The 18,758-nt window shown below is 37.2% G+C and overlaps 1 protein-coding gene across 1 annotated transcript in view; it reads left to right on the plus strand.

Moving 5' to 3' along the window:
* The window catches only part of LOC148855087 (putative serine/threonine-protein kinase SIS8), a 71,693-nt gene that overhangs the window by 32,835 nt on the left and 20,100 nt on the right, over positions 1-18,758 (plus strand). Inside the window, exons 7-11 of the mRNA XM_088941202.1 lie at positions 246-314; positions 8,406-8,506; positions 12,375-12,453; positions 12,567-12,665; positions 12,761-12,829. Of these exons, the coding sequence (XP_088797328.1) occupies positions 246-314; positions 8,406-8,506; positions 12,375-12,453; positions 12,567-12,665; positions 12,761-12,829 (417 nt within the window). The remainder of the gene's footprint in view (positions 1-245; positions 315-8,405; positions 8,507-12,374; positions 12,454-12,566; positions 12,666-12,760; positions 12,830-18,758) is intronic.

Genomic DNA, 18,758 nt, shown 5'->3' on the forward strand with positions numbered 1-18,758 from the left:
AGATCAGCCGTTGTAATACCCTTGGGTTTTCACATACCAAAATCCAATATGCTTCTCCCACCATGATGGGGTCTATCACAGAATGTAAATTATGTTCTTTCTTCTCAAAAATAGTATTTCTTTAAAGAATTCTAAATAATAATTAATAATCAATTGAAAAGTTGTATGCCTATCTTCTTGCTATATTTATTGCTCTTTCATGCTTTCATTCTTTTAATATTAACATATGTCATTACTTTTATCAGGAAGTTGCTGTAAAAAAGTTCTTAGATCAAGATATTTCTGGTGATGCACTTGAAGAATTCAGAAGTGAGGTAGCTTCTCTCTTTGAGCCACCAAGACATATGATCCTTATAATAGCTAAAAATGAAGGCAAAGGCATCTTATTTCATAAATATTTACTGCTTCTTGTTGAGCTCGTATATATTAATATATCTCATTTGCTTTGGTTACTAATATATTGAACATAAATATGCTAATTTGTTTTGATTCTTACTTAAATATGCCAATTTAGATTTTTACATGTTTCCTAGCCATTGAAGAAACTTCCTGACCTGGCTTATGTTCCTGTACTAATTGAGTACTGTTGAACTCTTTAATTTATGGTGTGATGGGTTTAAATGGTGATACATAATGCTCAATCTCCCTAAATCAAGAATTGCTTCAATCTGTAAATGCATTAGTTCTCTACAATGATGCAATGTTATCGATATTGTTATTGTAGATAGAAGAAATTTCTTTGTCCTAAATTCCCAATAGTTTTGGTGTATTATATACCTGAAAATTCTCATGTATTATAAACTTGTGGTTGGCATCAATCCACCACAATCGTGATGCGTTAGAAGTCATGTTTTGATATGGAGAACAAGCAAGGTGACATTTGGTAATCGGTATTGTTTTAATGGAATGTTTCTTGTTCTGGGACAGTAGAAAAACTATTTACCGCTTCCTGGAACAACAGAAATGTTCCACTGGGGCAGTTTTTTTTTTTTTTTTTTCAAGAACAAAACCAACCACATAGTTGAACACCCCCTTAAATTTCAATAGTAAACATTAAAACAATGCATAAATGATACATTGATATGGAATATATTAATACACATTGCAGACGACACTTTGTTCTTCTTTGAAACCTAGATGGAGAGCATGAGAGCCCCTAAATGTGTTCTTATACAGTTTGAGGTAGTGTCATGCTTGAAGGTGAACATCCAAAAGAGTGAGATACTTACTGTGGGGCAGGGGGTGGAGGTGAAAGAGTTGGCAGGGGTGCTAGGCTGTGGTGTGGGTTCACTCCCCACAAGGTACCTGGGTCTACCCTCAGGTGCTAGATGCAAATCCAGCAGCATTTGTGACCCCATGATTGAAAGATTTGACAGGAAACTGGCCTTGTGGAAAGTTATATATTTGTCTAAAGGAGGTAACGGTAAAGTGGTGCTTAATAGAAATGCTCTTGTGGCACTCACTACCTATATTGTCTCTTCTCCCAATTCTTGCCGGGGTGGCTAAGCGATTAGAATGGAAAATGAGGGATTTTCCATGGAAAAGGTGGAAGGCTGAATTCAAGTTCCATTTAGTTGATTGGAAAAGCGTATGCGACCCTTTGTAGGAGGGAGGTTTGGGAATCAGAGATTTGGGGAAACTTAAAACAGCTCTTTTGGGGAAATGGTGTGGTTAATTCTTTTCCTGTTAAAGAAGTGTGGTGTGCTCCAATAACTTTGAAGGTAAGGGTTTTTTGTTGGGAAGTGGTTCTCCAAAAAATTAACACTTTGGATATGCTTCAAAAAAAAGAGACCAAACTGGTGCTTATCCCCACTTGTCTGTAGCCTTTGCTTGAATAGTGGTGAGATGGTGAATCATCTATTTTTATCCTGTCGTTTTGTTACTCATATCTAGGAATGGTTCTCTTCCCTCTTTGATTTCAGGTGGACTCCCCCCTCAAGAGTGGCAGACCTTTTTGACTCTAGTTTCTTCCGACAGCCAAAGAAGGGAAGGGTGATGTGGAGAACAACAAGAGCAGTTTGGGAAGAGAGAAATAACAGGATTTTCCAAGGGCAAGAAAAAACATTGCTTCAAGTTATAGAAGGCATCACCATCAAGGCGATACATTGGTTGAAAACTATGGATCTCTTCAAGGATTTTTCTGTAGATGACTCACTTAGAGGTTGGAACATAGTAGCAGGCTCCTCCATCCCTCCTACTATTGTTAATGAGGAATGGATCCCACCCTTACAGTTTTCTGTGTAACTGAACTTTACCCTGGTCCTTCTGGAATTGGGGGCTGTGTTTGGACAGAGTTTTGGCCCTGTTCTCTGGCCCATTAGGGGTGGGTGACTCACTAAGAGCATAAGTAGTGGCGCTCCTTCAAGGGCTCAGATTGGCTTAACAGTTGGGTTTCCAACAGTTAGAAGTGGAGGGGGATTCAAGATTGGTCATAGGCTGGATGCAAACAAGGAATTTGGGCGCTTGGCCCCTTAGACAGGATATAAGGGGAATAATGAATTTAACAAGGGAGTTAGGAGCATAACTTAACTGGGTTAGGGGAACAGAAAATGGGTTGGCTGATGTTTAGGGGTGGGTGACTCACTAAGAGCATAAGTAGTGGCGCTCCTTCAAGGGCTCAGATTGGCTAAACAGTTGGGTTTCCGACAGTTAGAAGTGGAGGGGGATACAAGATTGGTCATAGGCTGGATGCAAACAAGGAATTTGGGCGCTTGGCCCCTTAGACAGGATATAAGGGAAATAATGAATTTAACAAGGGAATTAGGAGCATAACTTAACTGGGTTAGGGGAACAGCAAATGGGTTGGCTGATGTTTTAGCAAAGCAAGGGGTTAATAGGGAGACTTTATTTTGGGCATGCTTATAATTTGATAATGTTATGACTTATGAGCAGTCATCTTTTTGGAAGGTGGCAGTTGTAATTCTATAATTCTCAAAATTAATGAAAGTTACCGTTTCCTATAAAAAAAAGAGCTTAGTGACCTGTGGAGGGAAGTCATAGAAGTGAAATTTGGTGCAAGGGAGAGGGAGTGGGAGCTGGGAACAGTATTCAGTCCTTTGGTGCATGTGTTTGAAATGGCATTGCATGGGTGTATCCTCAATTTTCTCAAGGCATTAGCTACAAGGTGGGGGAAGGAAACAGAACAAAATTCTGGTTAGACAGTGCAGGCTACAGCCTACAGGTTTAATGAAAGTCTACCCAGCCTTGTTCTTGGTGGCTCAGGATAGAGAAGCCATGGTCAAAGGCTTTTACATATCTTTTAAATTTTTAATTGTGTGGGGGAAGGAAACAGAACAAAATTCTGGTTAGACAAGTGCAGGCTACAGCCCACAGGTTTAATGAAAGTCTATCCAGCCTTGTTCTTGGTGGCTCAGGATAGAGAAGCCATGGTCAGGCTTTTACATATCTTTTAAATTTTTAATTGTGTGGTAATCTAGAATCCTACTCTCAGAAGAAACTTGAATGATTGGGAAGTGTACCAAATGGTGGACTTTCTTCAGACTCTCCAGCAGTTTTCTCCCCAGCTTGGTCAATCAGATTGTAGAAAGTGGAGGTGGGAGAATAGTGGACTCTTTTCTGGAAAATCCTTTTATAAAAGGTGAGTTAATGCATGTGAGGTGATTTCCCTGAGTTTGGAATTCAGGCGCTCCCTGTAAAATAAAGTTCTTTGTAGGGCTGGCTGTATTAGTGAAGTGTCTCAGATGGGATAAACTGCTAAGCAGGGGTATATTGCTGGATTGTGGGGTTTGTGTTCTGCTTTTGGGAGTTGGAATTGGCCAACCGTCTTTTATTACATTGCCCTTTCTCTTCTAGGATATGGAGTACAGTCAGAGACACATTTGGATGGATAGTTTTTTTCTCCCATTCCATCCTGTCCTTTTTGATGAGTTGGCAGCTGATGCCGAGCAAGAGGGAGAGAATATTGTGTAATTTGATCCCCTTAGCAGTTTTTTGGTGTGTAATTGGAGGGGGTGGGGGGGGGGGGAGAGATGCTCGGGTTTTTGAGAAAAGGTCCACTACCCAAAAGGTGCTAGGGAGGATTGAAGCAAAGCTATGCTCTTGGTTTTCAGTGAATAAGGAGTTTAAAGGCTCTATCCATAGTAGATTTTTAAATAAGGATACTTTATTATCTTGTTAATTGTTGGTTAGCAGAAGCATTCTATAGTCCCCATTGAGGTGTATATTGGTTTTATTGTATATCCTTTCTTTTTGTTTTATTACAATGCATTACCTTTTCAAAAAAAAAAAAGATAATAGTAAGATGTAGCAATATTAATGATATTATAATAGGGTGCCCACTTTATATTTTTGTCACCTAGGTGGGTGCTTTTCTGCTACAAGTCAAGTAGAGCTGTAAAGTGGGCCGGGCTGCTCGCGGGCTGGCATGACCCAACACGACTTGGGCCGTGCCAGGCCTGGCCCAGTTACTATAGCAAGTGGGCCATGCTAGTCTCAACCCAAACCCTTATGCCGTGCCATGTCAGGCTTGGGTTTTGAGGCTTGTAGGCTAGCATGGCATGACACAAAAAAGTGGACTGTGCTAGCACAACCTGTGGCCCAATCACGACACGACCTGGATGGTGGCCCAACACGGCCCACATATATTAATATATTATTTATATATATTTAATAATAAGCATATACATATATATAATTATATAATAATATATTAACATATATATATATATATATATATATACATATGTGTATAAATTTTTATTTTAAAATTTCAAAATTTTATATTATTTTATTCCAAATTTGTTTTATTTTTTCAATTTCATTTTGTTATTTCATATATAAACAATTGTATTCATCAAAATTCATATGGAATAAAGTTTTAAGATTTTTTTTTTTAATTTCTTGTTTATTTTTTTGGTAGTAAATAAAAAGAAAATTTATTAATAGAAAAAAGTACATCTAATAGTGATGAGATGTCACTAGAGAACAAAGCTACAAAGGGAATAAAAACAAGAGAAAGATACACTAAGAGGAAAAAGGAGAAGAAAACATGGTCTGTACAAAAGAGAAATAAAAAAGAAAAAACAATTAGGCCAGTTGCAAAGTGTTCCAAAATTTAGAACCAAGATTTTCCTTTGTGATTCCTTCAAACTTAGGGAGAATGAGGATCCGGTCCATAATTTATTTGCCACATAAAAGTGTTATATATTCTCTTGAGCGAGCCTTCTCATCAAATACTCTTCTATTTCTTTCTTTCCAAAATTCTCAACAAACTGTGAAAGTAACACAACTCCAAGTGATCTTTGCCTTGACATTTCCAGATATCTTAGGCTATTCGGAGAAGATTTCCTCCACAGAATTGGGAGACCACCCACCAGCCTTGAAGAGCTTGAAGAAAAGGCCCAAAATGAACTTGGAGAATAGACATTAACAAGGAAATGAAAAACATTCTCCTTAGCATTCTCATGAAGATGGCATTTGGTAGTGAAGTGAAAGCCTCTATCTTGAAGATGATTTAATGTCAATATGCTATCCAAAATGCCTTTCGAATCTGAATTTTCTCCACTTGACCATAATAAGGACTTGTAGAAGAATTTGTCTGGGAATATACCATTTGTAGATTCTTTCCACCATCTTTGAATCTTTCCTTTCCATCTGAGGCTCAACTAACTGTAAATTTGCTAGTAGATCTACACACTTTTGAATTTCCAAACCAAAGAGAGACCTAAATTTTGGACACCAAACTACTCTACCTTGACCTTGATTAGTCTCAAAGTTCTCTACAATGGAGCTATTCTTCATACCCAACCTATACAAACAAGGGCAAAGATCACACAACTTTCCAATTCCTAGCCAATCATCTTCCCAAAATTTAATTGTTGAACCATCACCAACTCTAAAGGAGACAAGATTAAGAAAAGCTGATTGGAAGCACATAATCCCTTTCCATACACTTACCCCATAAGATGTCTTTCACTTCTCTAGAGTCCCACCCGAATCCAATAACCCCATATTTGCAAACCACCACCCTTCTCCAAAGCACCTCCCTCTCCATAACCATTTCCCTAAAAGGGCTTTATTGAATCTCTTCAATTTTTTTATCCTCAAGCCCCATCTTTTTTTCTTTGCACACTTTATCCCATTTAACTAAATGGAATTTCTTCTCAATCCCTTTAACTCCCCATAAGAACTCCTTTTGCAATTTTTCAATTGAGTTTATCATAGTAGAGGGAGCGTTTAAAAATGAAAGGTAATAAACTGGGAGATTGGATAGTACACTCCTAATAAGAATAATCCTTCCATCAGTCCTGTCATGAACCATTTGCTAAGTAGAGACTGAAGCTTTCGCCCTTATAGGGAGGCCCAAATAAGTAAAGGGGAACTCCCCCACTAAAGAGTCCTCAATTTCTTGCTTATCTTGTTAATTTATTGTAACTTCGTTATTATTATTTTTTCAAATTTCTTAAAAACCGTGCCCCATACCCCGACCCAACATGGCATGGGCCCACTTGGGCTTGTGCTGCGGACTGTGCCAGGCTTCCCTTTTGAGGATTCTAGGCCACGTAGGCATGCCCCACCAAGCCTGTGTGCCGACACGGCACAACCCACTCTAGTATGGGTGGCCCACAAAAGTGGGCCATGCCAGCCTTGCATGGCCTATATCACACCTCTAAAGTTAAGGTGTTCAGGCGAGGCGCCTAACCAAGGGCACCTAGTCACCTAGGTAGGTGCCTAGGTGACACCTTGACAACTATGGTTTCTGATTTGTATGATGCTGTATTATGCTTATGTAGGTATTCGTGATATTATTTAAAAGAACACTCTGCTTCTAACTCTACTGTGGGAAATATTCATGTCTTATTTTGCATTTTTTTGCCATATGAATTTGGTGCCAAAACATATCTGAGTGGTTGGAACACTCGGTTTTTAAAGGACAATAGCAGGAATTCAACTTAGGAATTATCATGAGTTAAAAGTTGTCAACATTCTGATGAACGAAAGTGAAAATGACAGCTTGATTTGGAAGGAATTGATGTAGAAAACAGTACTGTTGGGTTTGAAACAACATATAAGAATACAATACAAAATATCTTTTTCAGTTTTTCTGTAAACCAATTCTCAAATTGTCTGAATGGACAAATGCTAGTTCTTTGATGAGATCATTGGCTGCAAAATGAAAAGCTCTTTATTATTGGAATTCATGTGTTAATGCTTTTAAATTATTTTGGTCTTGACAAGTGATGAAAAATGAAGTTAAAAGGTTTGACATTTGTAGAGCAAGAATAGGTCTTGTAAACTAAAGATAAAATAACATCTCAGATTAAATGCATTCCCAAGAGAAGAAAAAGAAGAAATAAAGAACCTAAAAATTCATCAAAGCAAACCACCTTTGTAATGGGTGATTCTAAAAATTCATCAAAATTAAATTCAGATTGCAAATCAACTTGGTGTGAACAGGTTAGTCATAGAGGGTGATTCTAAGGTGGTTGTGGGGTGGTGGTTGCAGGATCCGGATTCTATTACTTGGAAGTATAGTGATCTACTAAAGAAAGTCAAGTGGATGACACTGCATTTGACAATTAGGATGCAATGGTTGAACAGATCGGCTGATGCAATGTCAGATTTTCTAGCCAAACAAGGGGCTACTAGGGATTCTCTTTTCTAGGATGTGTTGTAACTTTCAGTTTTCAGTTTATTTGTATAAAGGTCTGGCAGCATCTCATGACCCCCTTGGGATGCTTGTATCAGTCTATATCTTTTGATGATAAAATCTAATTTAATTATCAAAAAAAGCTACCTTTGTAATGGGAGTGGATAATTTGTTTTAACATGTTCTTAATTTCTTATTATTTGGTGCATCAAAATTATATGCTATATGGTACATCATCAAATATATATACAAATATATATATATATATATATATATATATATATATGCTATATGGTATTTATGCACTAAAACAGATAGTTGAAAGAAGATAGTATCAGGAAATGTTTTCCTTGAATATTTTGTTTAGTCTGCCTTTTTTGAACATAGAATGGTAGAAGGCATCAAAATTTTATTTTCTTCCTCTTTTATATCAAAACAGATGCATCCTTAATTGCATAAAAATTATTACAAAATTTATCTTTTAATGGTACTTATAAGCAATAAATATTATCACAGAAGATGGAACAACTTTTTCATTTCTTTGTAACTTCAATGATATTAGCACAACTGCATGCTTTCTCCTCTTAAAATACCACTTATTGTCAATTTTTTCTACTTTACCATGTAGTGTATCAGTGTATGTTGCCTGAGAATCACTTTTCTTTCAACTCTATATAGTTTTCTTCTCAACATTCATGAATGTTTCACTTGTCTGTGAATGTTACTTCTTAGTTGTAAGAATGTATGTGTTGATTGTAAATAAAATACATATCTAACTAGCATTTTGGTTTCCAAGGTCCGGATCATGAAAAGACTTCGGCATCCTAATGTTGTTCTTTTCATGGGAGCTGTAACTCGTGCTCCGAATCTTTCAATTGTTACGGAATTTCTTCCTAGGTATGCTGGCATTAGATGTCTTTGAAAGTTTCAACATATTTGTGGTGATTTTTACCTCTTTATGACGCCTTTCTTGTATTTGTAAAATGGATCCTTTTATTGAATTGCCTTATGGCTTAAGGACTTGTGGAATTGTTCCCGTGGCATCGAGTTTTGATATTATCGGTTCCTAATACTTGAAGAGAAGTAAAGCTAGAGGAATAATCCTTTAGGCTATGTTTGGTTTGAAGGAAAAGGTAAGGAGACCTTTACAAACCTTGTATAGGTTTCCTTACCTTTCCCTTCCTTTCCCTACTTTTTCCTTCAAACCAAACTCAGTCTTATTGAATTGACTTATTGCTTGAAGACTTTTTGGAATTGTTTTTTTTTTTTTCTAATATTGTTCTTACTACCTGAGTAAAAGAAAGCTTCAGGAATCCCTTTTTGTTTCCCATTTAATCTGTGAAAGGATTACACTAAGACGATAATGAGGAAACTTAGGATTTTCTTGGCATATTAGGAATTTCAATAAATGGAATCCTTAATCAAGAAGTCATTTTAATGTTGACTCTCTTTAATATGACTGCAAATTTATTGGAAAAAATACTTAAATGTTATATACAACTTTTTCTAAATCAACAATTTCATGGACTTTTTGAATTTTGATGCATGAGAGTAAATATCACTAAAACTTCCATCAAATTGTTCTCATCCTTCAGCCTGTTGACTACTTTTTTCTACCAGGCCCACGAGTTGATAATGTCTAATCTTAGATGCAATTTTCATGTGTTTGGAGTGAATTTTGGACCTAAGAGTTACCCTTAGTAAGAGTAGAAAATACTTGGAGTAAACATTAAGTAGGTGGACTGTGGACTGTCAGAACATATTAGATGGTGAAATTGAAAATTCGTCCCTAAAATATCCTGGTAATGTAGGACCAGTTTTGTTATCAATTGATGTAGGACCAATTGGTCTGATGCCAATCTATTGTAAGATGAATTATAACCCAAGGGTGAGTCTAGGAAGATACCAGAATAGGGAACTGTTAGATTTGGAAGAACCTTGAGGCTTAATTGCAAGAATTGAAGAATTGTTCCAAATTTGTCACATGTTTCTACTTGAGGAAAAATTTGAATGAAAATTTGTAGGTAGATTTAGCATGGATAATTTTGTAGCGACTGATCAAGTTCGGTAGGGCTTGGCATATGTCTTTCAGAAAAGGAGGAATAATATTCTTTTCAAAGAAAACCTAAAATTTCTGGTGGAGTTTTTAGATGAATTTTGGTAAAAGTGATGAAGACTTCTGAGGGGTGGCCTTGTATGAAAGAAATCAGAGATGGTTTGGTGCAAATGAACAAGAATGGCCAAGATAAGAAAACTTCGAGTTTTGATATAAACGTACATGAATAAGTTAATTAAAACTTATTTTATTTTACTCTAGAGAGATGTTAGTGGAATTCATCTGGTGAGGAAATTTTGGTTTCTTGATGATAGCTTTTAGAATTGAAGAGAAGATAGAGAGAGAGAACCCAAAATCACTTAATGGGCACCTAGATAATAATGGTCTTTCATGGAATTTGGGGTTGAGGAGGGGCTTGAGAGATTCAGAAACTTCTAAACTTGTGAACTGGTTAGAGGCCTTAAAAGAGGTTTCTCTTTGTCCTTCTGGGTTGGATGAGAGGGTATGGATTCCAAACACTACTGGCAATTTCTAATGTGCTTCCTTTAAAACTCATTCCTGTTTAGAACCCTAATGGTTGGTCCAGCCCCTCCAAAGGTGAAGGTTTTTTGTTGTGAGGTTGCTACTTAGATCATGGATACCAGTGAGAGACTCCAGATGAAATGGCAAACTTGGTGTCTTTCCCCTCATGTGTGCATTTTATGTTTGAAGAGTGGAGAAACACTTTTCTTCTTTTGACTTTCCAGAAGGCTACATAGGTATGGAACCACTTTTTTTCCTTCTGGGAGCAGTTGGGCAGCACCTTCCATAGATCTCTTCTTTACAAGCTTATTAACATGCTATACAAAGAGGCAAGAAGATTTTAAGGCATTGTACAAGGGAAGCTGTTCTATGGGGCCATAGGGGAGGGGAGAGGAAGCTAGAATCTTTGAAAACAAGGAACTAGAGGCAAAATCTTTGATAGATCTTATCATTGTTAAGAATAACACATTGGTAAGCTAATGTCTGTGTCCATTCAACTCAACACTGGATGTCACCCCATCAAATATCTTCCCAAAATCTAGTCCTGTCCCCATAACATACATCAAATCTGATTATGTGAGCCAAGAACAGAGGAACATGACAGTGATGGACATCCAAGGAGATACATGTTTTGATCTAATTGAAAGACCAGCATCCCATCTGTTTTCCTTTTGTCCATGAATACTCTTAATCACGGCATGCCAAAGTTTGTCCGTATTCTTAGGGAAATGCCAGGGCCATTACTCACCAAAAACTAATTTCTAAATGCCAAATTTCCCAACTTCAGTCCTCCTTATTCCTTGCGAAAATAGTGTGCCAATTAACTAGCTGATCTTTTTTTGAGTCCCCAGCCTCCCATTATAATTCCTTGGGATTGTTTCCAATCTATTAGCTTCTTGCACAAGGATTATAAAGACCGAAAGGAAGTACAACAGAATATTGAGAAGAGTGATTTTTATGGGGTTTATGAGTTTCACTCACCATAAGCATAATATGCAGAAGATTCACTCTAATATTGGTCAAATATCATACACACACATATATAGAGACACTCTAGGGTTGGCCAAACTCCTTGAATTAAGCAGATCTGTCAATGGGTTGGGTCTACCCAACAGAACCAAATTGACTGAACTGATTATGTCAGTTTTGGTTCAGTGGTTTATTTCCCTATTAATAATTGGGTTGGGACTGGTCCTTGCTGTTCCAAACCGATGAAGACCTAGATCGATTATATAGTTATTAATATATAGAGATCTCCTGGTATTCTTGTATCTTTTATTATATTTTATGTCTAAAAAGGTAAGTTTCACACAGTATATAGGATACTTTTGGTTAAAAAGCACTTGGTTTTATCAATATGTAAACAGTTTACTATTTTACTGCCATTTTTATTAAAGTTATGTTATAAATAAATGAAGTTCTAAGTTGTTATTATCATAGTCACGTAAAATGACCAAAATATCCATATTGTCTAAAGAACTGAAAAAAATTCAACTTTGACTCTGTCTCCTATATTACTTGGCTTTTGGGAAGAACCTTAGATGATAATGGTGAGATCATTTGTTCTTAATTGCTCCTTTGGTTATATTTTACTCTTTAACATGGATCATACATTTGTATCTTCTCCTGATAGAGGGCACCCAGCTTGTCAGGTTGTCAATGCTTTGAGTGGCCACTTCAACAACTAATTGTGTCTATATCCTACTCCTTTTTCCCCATTGAGTTTCACTAATACTTTAATATATACGTACTGATTATACATGTATTGGTGATGAGTTGCTTTCTCAAAATGACAAAATCTTAGTGCATGCTGATACACTAACTGGTCATCCATGTGGTTAATACTTTTAGAAGAATAAAAACAGCATTTGGTTATGGACAAGTAAGGACATCTGAGATGTATGTGTGATACGTTAACTGAATCATGTATAAAAAAATACTTAATAGAAAAAGTGAATAAAGGTGTTTCGAGATTATTTTTGTTATATATCCACAAAATACAAATATTTCTAGAAATGCAGAATGCGGCAAGAGATCAAATCCTTGAATATTAGTTCTGTCTGCATAGGTCCCCTGTTTGTATTAGGAATTTCCGATGGTTAATGGTTATCTGAGAGAGATTAGTTATTTGGTACATGGATTTATTCATGTCTTTTGGAAAATTTAAGCATAACTTATGTCTTGCAGAGGTAGTTTGTATAGGTTAATTCACCGGCCTAACAATCAATTAGATGAACGGAGGCGTTTGAGGATGGCCTTAGATGTTGTACGATTTCGCTATTTCTCACTCTTTACTATTTCAGATCAATAGAATTTTTTTGGTAAACTTGGTGATTTCACTTGCAATAATTGCCTACCTTTTTATAACTGGATTTTCAGGCCCGAGGAATGAACTATCTACACAATTGCACACCTGTAATTGTTCATCGTGATTTGAAGTCTCCAAATCTTCTTGTAGATAAAAATTGGGTTGTAAAGGTATTTACTCTTTTCTCACATTTGGATTGCTGTTTTACATATGATTTTTCTTACCTGATTTTCTGAAAGTGATTTGACTTGCTATCCTAACTTAGGTTTGTGATTTTGGGTTGTCAAGAATGAAGCACAATACATTTCTTTCTTCAAGGTCAACTGCTGGGACGGTAAGCTGCCTTATTGCAAGTCAAATCATTCCTCCTATAACTTCAAACTATTATTATGACATTATTCTTTAAGTTGATTCTTGTTTGTTTACATAGTTTTTGTCCATTCGATATGTGTTTTCCTTCATTGCATTTATCTTCATTCTATGTTCTATGCTGGATTTAAAACCAAAATTTAATTTCTTTTTACCTTTGATTACACCTTACTATTTTCATTTACATGTACGCTGCCTTATTAAGTCAAATTAGTCTTCCTATAACTTCAAACTATTATTATGGCACTATTCTTTAAGTTGATTCTTGTTTGTTTACATGGCTTTTGTCCATTCAATATGAGTTTTCCTTCATTGCATTTATCTTAATTCTGCGTTCTATGCTGAATTTAAAACCAAAATTTAATTTCTTTTACCTTTTATTGCACCTTATTCTTTTCATTTACATGTATTCCATGTTCCTATCCTTGATTTCCTAGCCTTGCCCTAAACTTGCTAGTTTCTTGTGATCAAGCGGTAGACTCCAATTAAATAATAGTAATGATTATGATGATAATACTTGCATATATTTTTTACTCTCTTTGACAACTTTGCAAGTGTGAGCTTGCTTTACACTGTTGGTCCCAAGCCTAGTTAAAAGAGGGTTGTATCAGGTTGGCAGTTGGCATTAAAACCCTCACCAAACTCCTATGGTCATTGACCCATGATTGTCTTTTTGTGCTCATCCTAGGGTGTTCCCCGGAAGCAACTCACTACACCTTAGACTAACTTGGCAAGGGTATGCTATGGTATTCCCTAGAAGTGGCACGGTATAGCTACGTCCGGTTGTGGTGTTCCCTGGAGGGCAGGTAAAGAAGTTAGTCTAAGAAACACAAATTCGATTACCCACTTGGAATGTAGAACATTAACAAGAAAGACTACAGAATTAGTAGACACTAGGAGTGTAACTGAGCCGAGCCAAGATGAACTTTAACATATCTTGACTCGGCTCGACTAAAATACTACTAGGTTTGAGCTTGAGTTTGAGTTCAATTCAAACTCTATTTTCCGGTTTGACGCTTTGAGCTCGGTTTGATTAAATGTTTGATGAACTTCAGTTTGGCTTGAAAGCTCGGAAATGAATATAATTTTATATTTTATAAATATATATGATATATTTTTATAATATATAGTATATTTTCATATTATATATGAAACACAAAAATCTATTTTACCTACAAATATTTTTCATTATATTATAAAATATATTTTTATATTTTATAATACATATATACATGTGTGTATGTATAGCTTTCAAGTTGAACTTTTTATTGGTTGAGCTTGAGTTCGAAATTCAAATAACTAATTGAGCTTACACCAAGATTTGAACTCAATTCAAGTTTGATTAGAATCAAGCGCAAACCAAACTTAATTGAACTCGAGCCTGAACTATTTGATTAGAGCTTGATTCAATTGCACCCCTAGTAAACGCAGTGAAGAGGAGAGGAATTAATATTGCATGCTTATAAAAAGAACTAAATGGAAGGCAAAAGAACTTAAAAAGTTGATGGCTACATAATGTGATACATAGTAGACTTGTAGAAGTAAATAATTGAAATGGAGTAGCAATGATAATAGATAAATATCTACATATTATCTACTATTTTTCTCTCCCAAAAAAATAGTAGATAAAAATTTAGAAAGAAATTATGAACGTTAAAAGAATTGGATATAGAATAATTTTAATTAGACTTGTTTTAGGTGAGGAAATCATTAACACAATTAGTGCTTATTGTAGAGAGATTGGGCCAAATGGGCCCTAGTATCTATTCTTTAATTTTTTGTAGTGTGTTATTTATTTGTTTGTTAATGGGCTTGTCTTTATGGGCCTGTTACTTCTTTTTATAAGTTTATGCTTAGCTGGCCGCCCACTTAAGGGCATACTTGTAATTAACTTAGAGAATGAAGATTAATGAAAGGATTAGAGAGGGAGAGAGGAGATTAATTGAACTCTTCTTTTCTCCATCTTCTTCCTTTGTATTACTGTCTTCTACCTTTCTTTCACTTTTCTCTCTAATTTTAATCAAGTTTATATCAGTTTTAGAGGACTGATTTACTTCTTTGTATCAAAGCAAGTTTCTCCCTTCTCTTTTTTATTTTTCTTTTTCTCTTTTCCCATACACCCTTTGATCATGACTGCCAAGAAGTGATGCTGTATTTTTTCTTCCCAAAACCCTAGCTGATTAGAGAGTTTTGAAGTTACAAGTAAAGGAGAAGCTTTTGGTGTGGCGCTTAGTGCTCTGGTAGAAGCGGCTGCATCTTTTGTCTTTCTCCCTGACAATTGAGTGCAGCGAAACCCTAGTTGTCAAGTATCCGGGTATTGTTTTGACTTAAAGTAAGTTTATAAAGACTGAAAATCTAGTTTTTTTATTTTTTGTTTGATCAATGGAGCAATATGGAAGTGAGTCCAAGCAGACGCCGGTATCTAGGCTTGGCTCGGTAGATTCCGTTTTGACGAGAGTAGCCACAATTAAGTTGGATGGAACCAATTACCTAGCTTGGGCACAGTCTATACGGATTTATGTCTGTAGTAGAGGTAAATTAGGGTATCTCACAGTTAGTAAGGTAAAGCCTATAGAGACAAACCCTGCATTTGAGAAATGGATGCAGGAGACCTATACAATAATTGGATGGTTGGTCAACTCTATGCAGCCCCATATAAGTCAACATTATCTTTGGATGCCTTCATCCAAGGAGATCTAGGATAGTGTTACGGAAAAACCTATTCACAGAAGTTGAATGTGGCAAGAGCTTATAAGCTGAAGAGTGGTATGAAAAATCTGAGACAAGGGGAAAAGAGCGGCAATCTACTACTCTGTGCTGAAATCTCTATGGCAGGAAATTGATGTTATGGAGACAATTGTATGGGAGAGTACAAAGGATGTAGACTTTTAGGAAATTGGTGAAACGAAACAAGGTGTTTGAGTTTCTTATAGGACTCAACCCTGAGTTTGACATTATTAGGAAAAATATTGTGGCCAAGGATGAGGTCACTCTTGCCCAGGCATATGCTATGGTAAGCAGTGAAGAGAGTAGGCAGTAGGTTCAGTTACAGAGTTCACCTACAAAACACTTTGCACATGATGGAATAAAGTCGAAGGATCCGACTGGGAAAAAAGAGATTCTTGACAGTGTGTCCGGCCAGAAATAAGAGGAAGAGAAGAAGAAGAGAGAAGGGAGAAGAGAAGAGAAGGGATTGGCAATGTAACAGTGCTGGCAGCGCCAGCTTTTATTATAGTATATAAAGGGTGGCATAAATAAGAAGGGAAAAGACCCTTGTGCCCCTGCCATAAGTGAGTACAAAAGTGAGTAAAATAACAGACATAACATAAGTAAAAAAATAGGAATAAAAAACGCTTTAACTAGCCAAATAGACCCTAACACCAACAACTAAATTATTTCAACACTCCCCCTCAAGCTGGAGCATAGATGTCAATCATGCCCAACTTGTCACACAAATTTTTGTGCCGCACATGATGAAGACCTTTGGTGAAGATATCTGCAAGTTATTCTTCTGAGCTGACATATGGAGTACACACTTCTCCATTTACAAGTTTCTCTCTAATAAAATGCTTGTCCAGTTCAATGTGTTTCGTCCTATTATGCAGGACTGGATTAGCAGCAATATTGATGGCAGCTTTATTGTCACAGTAGAGTGACATAGGATTGCTCACTGCAAAACCCAGTTCACCTAACAGATTTCTTATCCACATGATTTCAGCAACCCCATGAGACATCGCTCTATACTCTGCTTCAGCACTAGATCTAGCCACCACACTTTGTTTTTTACTTCTCCATGTGACCAGGTTTCCTCCTACAAAGGCACAATACCCACTGGTAGACTTTCGGTCATTGACTGCTCCTACCCAATCTGCATCAGTATATACTTCCACCTTTAAGTGACCATGTTTCTGGAACAACAAACTAGCTCTGGGAAACTTCTTGAGGTATCTCAGGATCCTCTCTGTAGCTTCAAAGTAAGTTGTCCTAGGGTTGTGCATGAACTGACTAAGGACACCCACTGCATAAGCAATATCAGGCCTGGTCATAGACAAATACAAAAGTCTCCCTACGAGTCTCTGGAACTTCTTCACATCTTTCAAAAACTCTCCCTGACTGCCTCCCAGATGATGATTAGATTCAATTGGTGAGTCAGTTGGTTTTACCCCCAACTTGCCTGCATCTTCTAGTAGATCTAGTACATATTTCCGTTGGGAAATAAAGATGCCATTGTGAGAGCGGGCACTTTCAATTCCAAGGAAATAACGTAAGGGGCCTAGATCTTTCACCTCAAATTGAGTGGCTAAGAATTTTTTAGTCTCCGTATTTCAACCTCCCAATATCCTGTGATCACTATGTGTTCCACATACACAATAAGAGCTGCAATTTTCCCTTCACCTCTTTTCACAAATAGAGTGTGATCTGACTGGCATTGTTTGAACCCCATCTGTTGAACTGCTAAATGGAACTTACTAAACCTAGCCCGAGGTGATTGTTTCAACCCATATAAAGATTTTTTTAACCTGTACACCTTTTGTTCACTGCCTTTGGTACAGAATCCTGGAGGTTGAGTCATGTACACTTCCTCTTCCAAGTCACCATTCAAGAAAGCATTTTTGATGTCCAGTTGGTGAAGTTCTCCGTCAAGATTTGCTGCCAATGAAAGAAGGATCCTGATAGAGTTCATCTTGGCTACTGGAGCAAAAGTCTCTGCATAGTCCACTCCATATACCTGTGTAAAGCCTCTTGCTACCAGTCTAGCCTTGTACCTTTCAACAGTTCCATCAGCCTTGTGTTTCACTGTGAACACCCACTTACAACCCATTGGTTCCTTCTCTTTAGGAAGGTCCACCAAATCCCAAGTGCCATTTTTGTGTAAAGCATCATTTTCTTCTTGCATTGCATCTGTCCATTCGGGTTTAGACAAAGCTTCTGCCACATTCTTAGGAACGGGGATACTGTCCACAGAAGAGAGGAATGCACGGAATGCAAGTGAAACATGATCTTAGGACACAAAATTAGAGATAGGATGATTAGTGGTACAAGACTTAACACCCTTTCTCTTAGCAATAGGAATATCAAGATCATTGATGACAAGTGAATCAACATTTAAAGGAACAAACATATCAATAGGAGCAAGTGTACCTAGCTGATGAGACGGATTTGCCTCTGGTGAATCCGATGATGTTGGTTGCATAGTGTCAGGTTCTACGGCTCTTCAACTCTGCTGGCTTTTATGGCGATGATGAAAAACCCGGAATGGAGGAGGATCGGGTAAAGGAGGTAGTTGAGTTTGAGTGGCCTGTTTCTCCTCAACCCTACTCTCCCCCTGAGGAGAAACTGAGAAAAAAGGTTGAGTCTCAAAGAAGGATACATCAATGGAGACATAGTACTTGCGAGAGGTAGGATCATAGCAGCGACACCCCTTTTGAGATAAAGGATAACCAAGAAAAACACAGGGAATAGCCCGAGGATCAAGCATACCACGAGTAGGGGACAAGTTATTGACAAAGCAACGACACCCAAAAACACGCATCGGAATGGTGGACAACGGAGCTGTAGGAAACAAAAGTTGATGTAGGGCCTTATACTCTAGTAACCGAGAGGGCATGCGGTTGATGATGTATGTTGCACACAAGACTGCATCCATCCAAAAACGTTTTGGCACATTCATATGAATTAATAAGCCACGAGCTACTTCGAGAAGGTGATAGTTCTTACGTTCAGCAACACCATTTTGTTGGGGTGTCCTGGCACAAGAGCTTCGCTGAAGTGACCCACTCGGAGCAAAAAGCTCCATGAGATCACTATGGAAGTATTCCTTCGCATTGTCCCACTGGAAGATTTGGATTTCCGTTTGGAACTGAGTGAACACCATGCGTTGAAAGTCTTTTACA

The sequence above is a fragment of the Nelumbo lutea genome, chromosome 4 (assembly GCF_056320005.1).
Source record: "Nelumbo lutea isolate HS-2025 chromosome 4, American lotus-T2T, whole genome shotgun sequence".
In the NCBI taxonomy this organism is placed as follows: Eukaryota; Viridiplantae; Streptophyta; class Magnoliopsida; order Proteales; family Nelumbonaceae; genus Nelumbo; species Nelumbo lutea.